This window comes from Semicossyphus pulcher, unplaced genomic scaffold (assembly GCF_022749685.1).
Source record: "Semicossyphus pulcher isolate SPU_LCO1_2020_fin unplaced genomic scaffold, fSemPul1.0.p SCAF_6, whole genome shotgun sequence".
Classification (NCBI taxonomy): domain Eukaryota; kingdom Metazoa; phylum Chordata; class Actinopteri; order Labriformes; family Labridae; genus Semicossyphus; species Semicossyphus pulcher.
Genome location: NW_027211737.1, coordinates 20,512,940 through 20,525,829, shown reverse-complemented (window position 1 = coordinate 20,525,829; position 12,890 = coordinate 20,512,940). Strand labels below are relative to the sequence as shown.

The following is a 12,890-nucleotide window of genomic DNA, read 5'->3' as shown; positions in this document are numbered from 1 at the left end:
ATGTTAAGCTGTGGACCTGCTAAAACATGCAGCTTTTCTTTGGGGTTTTACAGGCTAGTTACAACCGGTTGGCTTACATTTGGCAGCTTTTGGACAACATTGGGTATGAAATTTAAGGACATTAATCCACTAGTAAGGTCTATGTAGTATGCTATGTGCACATGCTCACCAAGCTCACCGTTTCTGCAGTTAAATAAGGTTCAATAAAGTCTACCTGCCGCATTTGGAGCCGAGTGAACCCTACAGACTTCAGAATAATGATTCAAGAACATAAAGGGCAAGCATTTGCTGCAGCAATATCTTACAGAGCCGTAATACATCAAACCTGATCTACTGTAAGAATTCCATTGGAGCCTGAGGCAACATGCTGCACCTAGATAGGAAACACATGACCACGGACATAAGGTTGGTGGGAGCTGCTTGGATCCATTCTTTAAAGGACCATACTGATGTTTTTTTATATTTTAGTCCAATACCTGCAGATTGTGTACACCATACATTACTCCCTCTGGCTGTCCACCAACTCCTTTTGGAATTTTTCAGATCTTTAGCTGATAAAAGCTCCAATATGTTAAATGCTTTATTCGCCACCTGGTGCAGGGCAGAGAGTGTAGTTGGTTTATAGCATTTCTTTAACTGAAAACAGCTGCATGCTTTGGCTGAATATGACAATGATGAAAGCAGTGAGAGTAAATCAAAACAGTGAATAAAATACTGAAACGGTTGGCTGACAGTTGCTATAAAGCTCCCTGGAGCTGAAGAGAACTACACCCTGAAGTAAACAGCATTAGGAGTACTTTTATATTTTGTTTTAATTTGATTAAAATAAAAGTTATTGCCTCTGTTTAAGGCCTAGTTATTTGTCTGCACACAGTTTCTACAGTAATCACATTTACATATGCATTCTTTGAAACAGAAGCTCATGAGGGAAACATACAATTTGTTGTGACTCAGTCTAAATTACTTTAAAGTCTTTACTTGTCGTCACATTGACAAAAGTATTATATAATCCTGTCTGTTATGACAACAAGGTCGTGTGAGCGTTCTGCGACGTCTTCAGTCGGTAATCCTCTCCACACATGCGAGATGACCTGCTAAGACCTGTTGGAGTAATTGTTTGGACCTTCTTAGTCATATGGGCCTGCCCGGATCCACACTGTGCAAGAACAGGTTTGCCCTTTGAACAATACTCCTGAAACTTGCTTTTCGGAAATGTAACATTGAATGGGTGTATTAAACTGGATAAAGATCAAGACTGTTTATTGTCTTTATAATTTTTTTTTTAAATGGCATGAACCTCTGGCATGCAGGACCAGATTTGAATGGGTTTATGCACTTAACGACGGTGGCCCAGTTCTGGTCTGTGGTTCTGCTTGGAAATAAAATGTAGTCTTGAAATAGATCTGGAAAATACTGCTGTGCACTGCATAATGATGGAGCGGGTCTCCATTTGGAAACATGAAATCATTATTAAAGAGAACAGCTGAGTAAATGGAGAGATCCCCGTGTGTAGTCATGTTTTCTGCTTAGCATGTAATTGGACACTTTTAACTGTCTAGAACCATAAAAACATGCTCGATTTTTCATTCTTTTTAAGCTCATTTTATAGCTTCTTCACCTCTTTTCTGTTTTTGATCTCAACTGGTATTTTATATGAATGTAGTGCTATTTGATGTTATATAATTTCCCATATCTCTGTAGCCAATAAATCCTCTCTTAATGCACTTTACTTTAGAATAACAGTGTTGTAACCCAAGTTTCTTATTAAAAGGTCCTGCCCTGCCTGTCGCATCACACCAGCGTGAACCCAACCAGTGCAAACACTCATTTCTCAGAGAGGTGTAGTCTAGTTGATTTGTGTTCTGCTGTAATCTGATTATATTACTCCCACCCCCAGGAATGAGAACCATCGATACAAACAAGAATGAACAGGAAAAAAAAGAGTAACGTGATCCACATTCATGCAACAATAAAAAACAGAACTTTATTGTATTGGTACAAAAGCATTTCCTCCTAACCTACATACAAGGTGCTCACAGTCCAGTTTAGCACCTTACCATGGAGTCATACACAAGATACAAACACATGTACAGGTATAATGAACGTCATTTCAGGACTGTTTAATAGGTTAACATGGTGCTGTACAAAGAAGATGAATTTAATTTGTTTCCAGACATGTTGTCTTTGAGCTTCTGATGACATCAGTTCATACAAAGGGGAACGATCAAGTTGCAAGTTGAGGACATACCACAATAACGGCAGCTTGTTTAAGGATTCCTGGGTTTTTAAAGGGCAAAGAGAGACTACATAAAGATGGCTGCTTTAATATAGCTGCTCTGAAATGGCAGTGGTGAAGTGAAGAATGTTGTGGGAAGGATGTTGCTTCACGAACATCCATCAAGCTCAAAACAACAGAGTCTACCTATATAGCATTTCTTTCACTTAAAGTACTTAAAATTTACAAAAATTCTCTGAGATTTTTGAACTCTTAGGTTAAAGTTTGAATTAACATTAAATGAAATATAAACAGTGAAAGGTGCTGGACAGAAAAATGCTTAGAACTTGTTTGGGGAAAGATATACATCTATCTAAATACATCTATATAATATAAAAGGCTATATAAACTATAAAAGCATACAATACTGCTCAGACTGGAGTGTTACAGACACTAAGATCCAAATGTTCATCTCTTAATAAAGAATTAATGTAATTCTGTGTTTCTAAAGTTGTGTTTCTCCCCTCTACACGTATACACAATCGTCGCTCTACAATATAATACAAATACGTGATAATGATGAGTGGCGGTTTCACAAAAACACACGAAGAAGCCAGTCGTGGCTGCAAGGAAATCGTGGTTTGTGTCGCTATTTACAAAAGGTGCATGTGTCAGTGAATGTTTTGTGTCTTTAACACACTCAGTGCATTTCTTTGGTAGGTTCTTTGGGGATGTCGTTGGTGGTGATGTTGGTGAGTCGGACGTTCTCCTCCTCTGACTCCTTTATGTCTCGTACTTCTCCCTCCACGTGGAAGCCGACCATCAACTGGTAGATCATCACGCCGATGATGGTGCCGAGGAACGGGGCGAATACAGGAACCAAGAACCAGCCCTTTCTGACCCTGTGGAGGGAAAAAAAAGAGTTAATAATCCAAATTGTTCTTACTTTCTTCCAACTGAGCAGCGTTCAATGGATAATTAGCACTATGAGGGCTCTCCAAATTAGAGTTTACATAATGATGGACAATTAATTAGAAAAATGTGGGAAATGTATGCACTTACGTAAAAACTTCGCTTCCCCAACCAGCCATTGCAGTGAAAATACGCGGTCCGAGGTCTCTGGCAGGATTGACGGCATAGCCAGAGTTGAAGCCCATCGACAGCCCAATGACCAGAACCACAAATCCCACAGTAAAGGCCTCCAGGCCCTGGGGAATGGAGTTGTTGTGTGGATCCACAATGGCCAGAATGCAAACTATGAGTGCGGCTGTGCCAATTATCTATGTTGGAGAGAGAGATATGGATAAACTGTGAGTTGGACAGAGATGGACAGAGAGTTGTATCTATATTTTAAACATTTAAATTGAGTGTATGATAGTTGTGTGCACATTTGAGAAGTGTACCTGATCAAAGAAGCCATTGACAAGAGTGAGATGTTTTCCAGGGTAGGTAGCGAAGATGCCAGCTGTAGCCTTAGGTCCAGTTACATTGAAACATCCAGGATGGTCCCACAGGGCATCTAAAGAGGTATAGCATAAACATGTTTTGTTTAGCTCAATTTGTGTGACTCTGTGATACATACATCTGTACATGGAAGGTGTTTTTTTTTCTAAAATGTGGTCCCTTACCGTAGTACATGCCAAAAATGATCGCCGCACCAAAGAAAGCACCGATTGTCTGAAAGAGGAAGTACATGGGAAACTTTCTCCAGCGCTCTCTTCCGAGCAGACACAGGGCAAAGGTCACTGCAGGGTTCAGATGGCCACCTGCGGAGGAACATGATGACAGTATATCAGTACATATTAAAGACAATGAACATGTTGTGCAACAGAAGTATCTAGATAAAATGGTCCAAAATGACCCAGACTTAAGACTTATCAATATAAGATACAAAGCAGGTGTAAAAGTGGTCTGTAAATTGAATCTGTCTGAGAAATGTAATGTTTAAAAAGTATTTCCAGGCACCCATTCAAAAACCAAACGAGTTACTGAATAATCAAATTAATTAAAAGTAATTCTATTTACCTGATACCTGGCCACAGACCAGAATGCCTAAGGTGGCAGCGAAGCCGAAGGCAAAGTTGACAGTGAGGAACATGCCATGGGAACCACTGCTCAACACCAACTGTGCGACAGCACCGCAGCCAAACATCTGCAGACAGAGAGAAGAAAATCAGGTTCACTCCGGGTCCAAATAGTCTCCTGTGCATATAACAGTTATTCATTTGTTTGTGTTGTTGTTTTTCAGGGCTTTAGAAAGGTCCAGAACAAAGATTTGCACACCACACCAACCATACTCAGTCTCAATGTTGAATAAATACTGTACATGTAGAGCTCAGTCTGCCAATCAAGGTCAAGCCAAGAGGTAAGGTAGGGCAGTGTGATCGTTATCAGTGAAACCCATGAAACAAAGACCCTTTAAACGAGCTCTGCTCAGTATTAAATAAGCTCTATTGTGTTCATAACAGCACACAGTCATTGAGTACAGGATACTGTACAGAAAGGTCACTGTGTTGACCTTGATCGGAGAACTGCTGCTACTGTCCAGCTGATTTATCTGGGAAAGGGAAAAACTAAAGTCCAGTTTCCACTTGGACGAAGGAAAAGAGGAAAATATAAAGTTTGTGGGCAGATGTGACTCATCCTGTCAGAAGAAGATGGATTTACAAAATGGGTTGATTTTAGATGTAGGAGTTGTACTGCCAAGCAGGTGCCATGCTGTTAATCATTGTGTGTATATCTCTGTGCCCTCTTTGTAGGCTTTTGGTAAAAGAAATCTGTGTGGTCTATGCTTCGCCCCCTGCTCTTTAAGCCCCCTGATGAGGATACTTTTCAGTTAGACCACAGGATTTGAGGTTAGCTTGAGGCAACCACACTCAGTGGGACTGGCGCCTGGGGGAAGCTCATCATCACTGGCCTCAGTCTAAACTCTTTTCCACCCCTGATGAGGCCAGCCACGACTGGGAAAAAACTAGAAAAAATTGTATAATTGTGCTCAACATTTTTGCGATGATGGGCCTTCGCTATGTGATAATCAAACATTAAAAACTCTCACTTTTAACTACCTGAATGTCACAGGCATCTGATTGCAAGTGACAGACCATTAGCTTGCAAGTGCCAACTTACTTACTTGGATCACATTTCACGAGAAAGGTCTTTAAATCCGACACTAATTCTGGGAGTTGTAAGTGGCATTTGTAGCTCTAAAGTGCTCAAATTCAGTGACCATGAGTTGGCTTTAAAGAAGAATTGAGGCACCTTGCTTTGTTGCTGTCATAATGTTGTAGTTAGTTAACAGCACCCCACCACTTCCTCAGCCAACAATCAACTGGCTGATTCAGCTGGTCGTGCAACCATGCAGCTACTTCAGCCTTTTAACACAGTCGGGTAGCTTATAAAAAACAGCCAGTAGAAGTTTGCCTACTGAGACACACATTTGGATATTGTTTAGGAGCTGCTGGCCTGGAACCCGTCTTTAAATCCCTACCGGGGGAATTTTTTGCAATTCAAAAGCGTCCTATGGCTTCTCTCAGGGTTAGACCCTCTCCCTGAGAGTGGTTTGAAGTGGGGAATGCAGTGCACAATTGGAGAGTGCAATGAGGAGTTAACAAAAAGTTTCAGTCGGATGACCAAAGACATTATCTTCTTATATGTAGCCTTTAAGGGCATCTTTCCAAAGCCCTTTGAGACCTCAGGGCTGAACTGATAATAAAATGTAACCGTATGAGTGTGAACAAACACGCTGTAGGCCAAAAAGTTCATTAAAACATGAATATTTTTCGATTGAATTCTGAAATATCTTGTTAAATAATCCTAAAGCATCGCTAGTAGCTGGTGACAAAGTGTAAACACTGCCAAATCAATACACACAAATAGGCATCCACACCCACACACACCCTCACACATTACATATCTCTCCTTGCCATGCTCCTACACTTGTAACTGATGAATTGTTAGCTTAATTTAATCATTTATTTGTTGGAAAAATTGATTGACAGTGTGGTGTCTTGAAGAGAAAAGATGGCAAACAAAGATAAGGACAAAGCCAGAGAGATAGTTTTGCATTGTCTGAGTGAGGAAGTTAAATTATGTAAGTCATGTAAGTGATGCCATGCCCATTGTTCTGCCACTGACCCTCCCAGCGCTGCCATGGACATGTGTCACCTTTTAAATGACTGCGCCACACCTTTCTCTCCCATCTCTATTCACAGCACATGCGTGTGTGTATGACTAACAACAACTCCTACATAGTTTCAGGCTTAACTCGTGTGCATAAGTTACATACCACTTTATATGTGATAGGTAAGCAGCTCGAAATTCTGAATACTGTTGCGTAATTTGCTCAGTTGGAAGGAAACATGAATGAAAATTGTTAACAGAAAAGTTAACTTAAGGTAACATGCATTTTCACCTTCAAAACCAGCTCTGTAAATCACTCAGGGATTAAGAGAATGGGTCTCTTAAACCGCACTGTTAAACCATTATGGGACATTTAGATTGCCCACAAAGCTGGATGTTAAACCAGTATTTACCTCAATAAGCTTTTACAACGGGCAAAGTTACATATAAAGCCACTATTGTTAAATATCTGTCATCATGATCTTATGCACACAGACACCTCACCCTCTGTAAAGTTATGATAGGATGTCATGAGGTCCTGGCTCTAGGATCCTGGATCCCAGTTCAAGGGAAATAACATTATGTGATTGTAAATGTGGTTTGGTCCATGGTGCATGCCATCCTGAACAACCTGTTACTCTCTTGTTTATTCAGAACTCAGTTTGCCAATGTAAGTAACCCCACACGTACACACCTCAGGAGTAATCGCTGGGGCGTTGGGCGTTTAAGTTAAATGTAGTTTAAGCTGCAATCTTTCATTGCTCTTTAAACATTGCTGTAGAAAAATGATTACAGTTAAATAGAAAAGCTGTCATATCAAAGAGTAATTGGTCACACTGAAACATCAAAGGAAAAGTTGAATAGTGGGGGTACTTGAAGAAAAGAAAACACAGAGGGGTCAGAGGTCAACTGGTTTCAACACTTAACATTTCAAAGCACGTTTAACCTTTTCAATTAAAACATGGCAGCTTTTTTGAAACCTAAAACAATCAACTTTTTCAGGATGAGAAGATGTGATGTAGGTTTAAAAAACACGCACACTTGTGCACACACACACACACACACTTACCACAAGGATGAGGGTGCCAAGACACTCTGCCAGGGCCTGTCGCAGCAGCAGGTTACGGATCTGGAAGAACCGGGACAGTTTGTCCAAATACACCTTCTGTCTGCCCATGTTTTCTTGCTGGAGGCTGATGAGACTGTTAGAAGACGGGCACAAGTAGGTAGGTAGGTTTTCCTGAGTGGCTGAGGAGCTGGGAGGACCGGGCTCCTCTTATAGGGCTGAGATGGGCTTGGACTGGGCCTGTAGCCAAAATTGAGCTGGGTTCCACCCTCTGCGCCACGCCTCCCTGCTGTGAATCACACTCCGGTCTGGTTTTTTCACTGGTCCTTTCTCTCACTCTCTCTCTAACACGCACGCACACACACACACACACACATACACGCATACGTACTTTACATCGCTGTACCTGTTCGCTCTTCACTGAGCTCATTCATCCCACACCTGCAATCAGATACTTCTGCCTCCAACACGCAACACGTACCTAACCCTGACTTTAGTTTACTGGAATATGAGGAATATAATCCAACATAATACTTTGCTAATACCTGGTTAACATTGTGACATATCAGTGTAAGTAGTGTCTATTGACCTGACTTTTAACCAAATCAACGTTTACTGGCTTGCTTCAAACTCAGTGCCTCAAATAAAATGACTCCTTCATTTCCCGTCTTTATGCTGTCTCTCATTTCATACATTTTAATTCAATGTACCAGTGTCAGACCGGCAATGCCCTGTACTCATATAATTTAGCCTATACCCACCTAAATCTATCAAACTTAAAAAACGGAAATAGCCCTTTTAAAAGATGCCAAATGTACCCAGTTTGGATTCTGCACATCTTGGTGAAAACACTTAAGAGTAGAAGTCAAACACAAACACACATAACTGTATCTGTTCGCGCCCGTACAGGTTCATTCCCACAGCTTCACACACATCTTTCTCTTTCCTCTCTCTCGCCCTCACCCCATTTTCTCTGACCTGTTCTTTTGTCCCCTGTCTGTAACTTCATCACCACATATTATACCGTCTTTGTCTGCTGTCAGTGGAGGTGTGAGAACATTTCCAGTTTTGAAAGCCCTCAGACGTGCCTCTATCAGTAGGAATCAGTGTACCATTTCTTTACTCTGTTTGGAGGGTTCTTTTGTTGTGACAGTGGAGTACATTTTCAACTTGGATCACCTGAACACCCTTATACATTTCTTTCTCCACAGAACTTAAATAAACTTTGTGCATTTAAACTTTTCCATTTGAAGTTTATCACTGCTACCAATAAAACAAATTGCTGACTAAGGTTAAATGTATGCCTTTAGTGAAAATATTCCATTTCATTTGCATGTAGAATGTATGTCAGTGAGAACAGGGACACAGTTCAGGATTTGATAGGTTTTATCACCCGTAGAGCCCCGAGGCAATTTGAGTCATGTCAGTCACAGCACCGGCGTCAATCCAACATGCGTCATAAATGTTTCGCAACTGTTGACAACAAACTGTTTCAACGCTGCTTCCATGGGAGGGGCATAAGGAGAGGCGTCTGTTAAACAAGGATGGTAATGGGAATTTTGGGAAAAAGGGTGTTTGTAGTCCAAGGTAACTCTTTAAAGGTGGTATTAAACATTTAACAGAAGAGGAACACTGAAACTCAGTGTAACAGGTGAGGTGTCTGAGCCTTTTCCAAACTTTCCCTCCACAGTTCTGTAACCTGCATGTCAGCCGGTACAAGGACTGTGAATTTCCCACAGCTCCAGATTTGAGTCCCCTTAGTGTTAGCCTTCTCCAACGCCCTTTCCAGGTTGTTTCTCTATATGGACAGCGATATGTAGAAAATATTCTTGGCATTAATTTAAAACCTTGTGTGACACAAAGATACTAGCATATTCTTGTAAACATTTCAACCTGACCAGAACTCTTCAGGTCCTCTTATTCAAAGATTTAGTAGTGTGTTTACGTAGTTTTGGTCTCTGTCATTCAGTTAACCTCTTCAGGAAGCCCATCTTTAAGACCAGAGGAGCCACATTTTTGGTCCACATGGTTTTATACAACTTTTCCTGGAACAGTTTGGCTCAGACACCAGACAGTAAACGTGAGAGGGAAAAAAATTATGGTACCCACAAACACTAAGGAACGTGCATTTCTGACGATTTTCTTCAATAAAGAAATCGTATCTATTAAGATAAGTTCGAAGTGCTGTTTTTTTCTTTCATAAGCCTGCGGTCCTTAAGGAAATGGCACTGATAACCGTTTTTAATGTTGGTGATTGATGGCCATGTGTACCATATGTCTTCCAGATGTGTTTGTCTCACACATGTGCCAGGCTAACAGTTGTTTTCCATCAGGTGTTGGAGGACAGGACAGGCGCAGACAGGTGAAGAAAGATTGATATATGTCAGACAGACATCACGGTTTAGAGCATTGCCTCGTGCCAAACAGAGACGCTGTTGCACTGACTACACACTGAAAACAAAGAATTAATACACTTCACAGCAGGTTTAGAGTCCTACAAGTATCACACAAAACTCCACTTCATCTTTTTGAATCTCCCTTATATTGATCTCTGAAGACAACTGACTAAAGAGTAATGTTTCTGTTTTTTAAAACCACTTTCAACCATGAAAGACAATCCTCTTCAATCCAAGCAAAGTTTTTGAATGGCTTGCATTCGAAAAATAGGACACTTATCAAAACTGCACAAGCAGCCTGGTGTGAAAGAGAAATCTGCTGTCATGTCAGGTCTCGATATGACTGACTAATGCTCAAAGATATTAGGTATTTGGTGATGGTGTTATTTCGTCAGATTTTCGGATTCCCGGCAAAGTCTGTGTCAGCTCTTTATTGAATCACTCCAGGAAGATGCACACTATTGTTTAAAACAGACAGCGACTTGTGACGCACGTTTATATTTTATGTGTGACAGGAATATTATTGTTCATCGCTTTGTCACTTTGGGATAACATGATTTATATCACTCTTTACACTCTCTGTCTGTGTGTGGTGCCTAACACCTGTCTCTAGTACATTTCCACGTTCTCCACTTTCTCTATAATTACGCTGGGATGCAATCAAAAAAACATGCTTTCACCGTCAACAGCTGCAGACGAACAAACACATAAACATCTTATGACACAGCTGGATGTGTCAGCTCGGCAATTAAGGATGTTTATGTGCTGTATTGTTCACAGGGTTGAGCAATTCATCATCAGTCAGCACGGCTCATTATTGTAGCTTTGTGTCTGTTACAGTAATGATGTAAGAAACATACAGCAAACCTGTGCTGTGCAGTAGACTAATGAATGTAGCATCTTAACCTTTTTTAATTTAAAACCTCAGACTTAATACACTCCTACATAAAATTTCCACTAGCTTACATTAAGGACTTTTGTGTGCACAACATTTTATTTACATTGACAAGTATTCCATCACTCATCAACTACATTTTATAACGGCACTAATCACAACCCTCACCTGCAGCTCAGATTTTATTTTCCTTTCAGTAACCGGAGGAAGGTGTTCAACTGAAATCTTAGCTGAACCGTACAGAGAGCAAGGAAGAGATTGTCACGCAACAAGCAAGCCCTTGCACTTTGAATCGTCTTGTTGCTGAAATGTGCTATATAAAAAAACCTGCCTTGCCTTGCCTTGCCTTGCCTAATATTGTAGGCTTACGCTATCACCTGAAAAGTTTTCCAGGTTATGCTGTCAAAGGACTAATGAATCAATGCAGTTTTACAGTATATTAATGTCACTTCATATTTTCAGTCTATACAACTCTTACATTTACACATTGCATCAATCAAGTAAAGCCCAAGTGTTGCATTGTCTTCCTGAGGTTGTAAACATGTACAGCCATGTACCTTATTTTTTACCTAAGAAACAACAAGTACTTACAAAAACTGAAGATTGTGAAGTCAAATTTCCAGTGAAGGAAATCAAAAGTGTGTTAGTTCTTTGGAAATCAGGGGATTCCCAGAACTGTGTGAAACGCCATCTTTTTTTGGCTACAGTTCATCCCAAAGAGTTAACAAGTTTATACCTAGACCCTCTTCCTTCCAGATTTAAAACAGGCAACTTCGAAGTACAAGAGTAATATTAATGCTTATATGGCACAACTGTGTACTTGTCTAACTGCATTCAGTGAAAGGGGGACATTTATAGAGATGATTATTTTCTTATAGTTTCAATGCTTAAAGACCATAACTCTATTAGCTCCATACATGTTTGAACACCTTACACTGAACATCATTATTAATGTCTGAGGTATGCACTGCATAGCTTGAATAATGACTAAGAGCTACACTGACTAGCTTGAATAATGACGCAAAGCTACACTGGCTAGCTTGATTGATGTCTGAGAGCTACACTGGATAGCTTGATTGGCGACTGAGATTTACACTGGATAGCTTGATTAATGTCTGAGAGCTACACTGGATAGCTTGATTAATGTCTGAGAGCTACACTGGCTAGCTTGATTGATGTCTGAGAGCTATACTGGCTAGCTTGAGTAATAATTGAGAGCTACACTGACTAGCTTCATTAAGCTACACTGTATAGTTTGATTGATAACTGACAGCAACACTGCATAGCTTGAATAATGACGGAAAGCTATATTGGATAGTATGAATAATGGCTGTGTAATAATGATGCAAAACTTTGAGTTACGGATTATTGTTACATAATTTGATATTAATTAGTTATTAATTATTAGTCCTTTGAGCCGCTACAGCTGTGAGTTGCACTGCATAGCTTGAATAATGGCTGAGGGTTACAATGCACAGGTTGAGTAATGGTTAAGAACTAGACTATTGATAAATAGCTGGCTGCCTGCTAAATATCTTATTATCAATTAAGAGCTCCAAGTTTTAATACAAAGTTTGATGGCTTGGTGTAGGGTACTACGTTGATTTACAGCTCTTAGTTACAATGTAAAGCTTGGTTAAAAGCTGGAAGCTTCGCTGTGTATTGTGATCAATGTCAGGAAGCTACAAAGCAGCGCTTGAATATTGATAGGGAGCTACACTGAATTTCCTATATGTCTGGGAGCTTTACGTAATAGCTGGAGTGATAGCTGGAAGTAACGTTGGCTGGGAGTTAAACTACAAAGCATGAGTAATGGCTGAGAGCTTCACTGCCTACGTTGAGATACGGCTTTGGGCATAGCAAGCTGCTACACTAAATATCTTGATCAAAAGCTCCAAGTTACAATGCAAAGCTTGATTATAAAAGCTGGTGGGTAACACAACAGTTTGGTTACTGGTGGGAAACTACACTGATCATCATGATTATCAGGTCATTGTTACAATGCATGGCTTGATTAAACACTGGGAGCTTCACTGTGTAGTTTGATCAATGACTGGAAGCTACAAAGCAAAGGACAAGTTATGATACAGAACAACACCGCAATGCTTAAAGGTGGGAGATACATTTAGCAACACTGCATAGCCACCCTAGTTAACAGATCGGAAGGCAATTGGGGTAAATGATCACAAAAATTTGACA

The 12,890-nt window shown here is 40.3% G+C and overlaps 1 protein-coding gene across 1 annotated transcript; it reads right to left on the bottom strand.

The window, feature by feature from the left end:
- Positions 1-1,958: 1,958 nt before the first annotated feature.
- LOC138609894 (aquaporin-3-like) lies at positions 1,959-7,569 on the bottom strand. Its single transcript, XM_069682569.1, has 6 exons — positions 7,404-7,569; positions 4,241-4,367; positions 3,844-3,981; positions 3,619-3,734; positions 3,278-3,495; positions 1,959-3,117 (listed from the first exon to the last, which is right to left on the bottom strand). The coding sequence occupies exons 1-6, from the start codon at positions 7,509-7,511 to the stop codon at positions 2,916-2,918; spliced, it is 909 nt and encodes a 302-aa protein (XP_069538670.1). The 5' UTR covers positions 7,512-7,569; the 3' UTR covers positions 1,959-2,915.
- Between the last annotated feature and the right edge of the window lie 5,321 nt (positions 7,570-12,890).

Coding starts and splice junctions, on each gene's coding strand:
- LOC138609894 (XM_069682569.1), bottom strand. CDS start 7,511: ATGGGCAGACAGAAGGTGTATTTGGACAAACTGTCCCGGTTCTTCCAG. Junction 4,368..7,403: donor TTGGCACCCTCATCCTTGTG/GTAAGTGTGTGT, acceptor CTCTGTCTGCAG/ATGTTTGGCTGCGGTGCTGT. Junction 3,496..3,618: donor TCAATGGCTTCTTTGATCAG/GTACACTTCTCA, acceptor TCTCCAACATAG/ATAATTGGCACAGCCGCACT.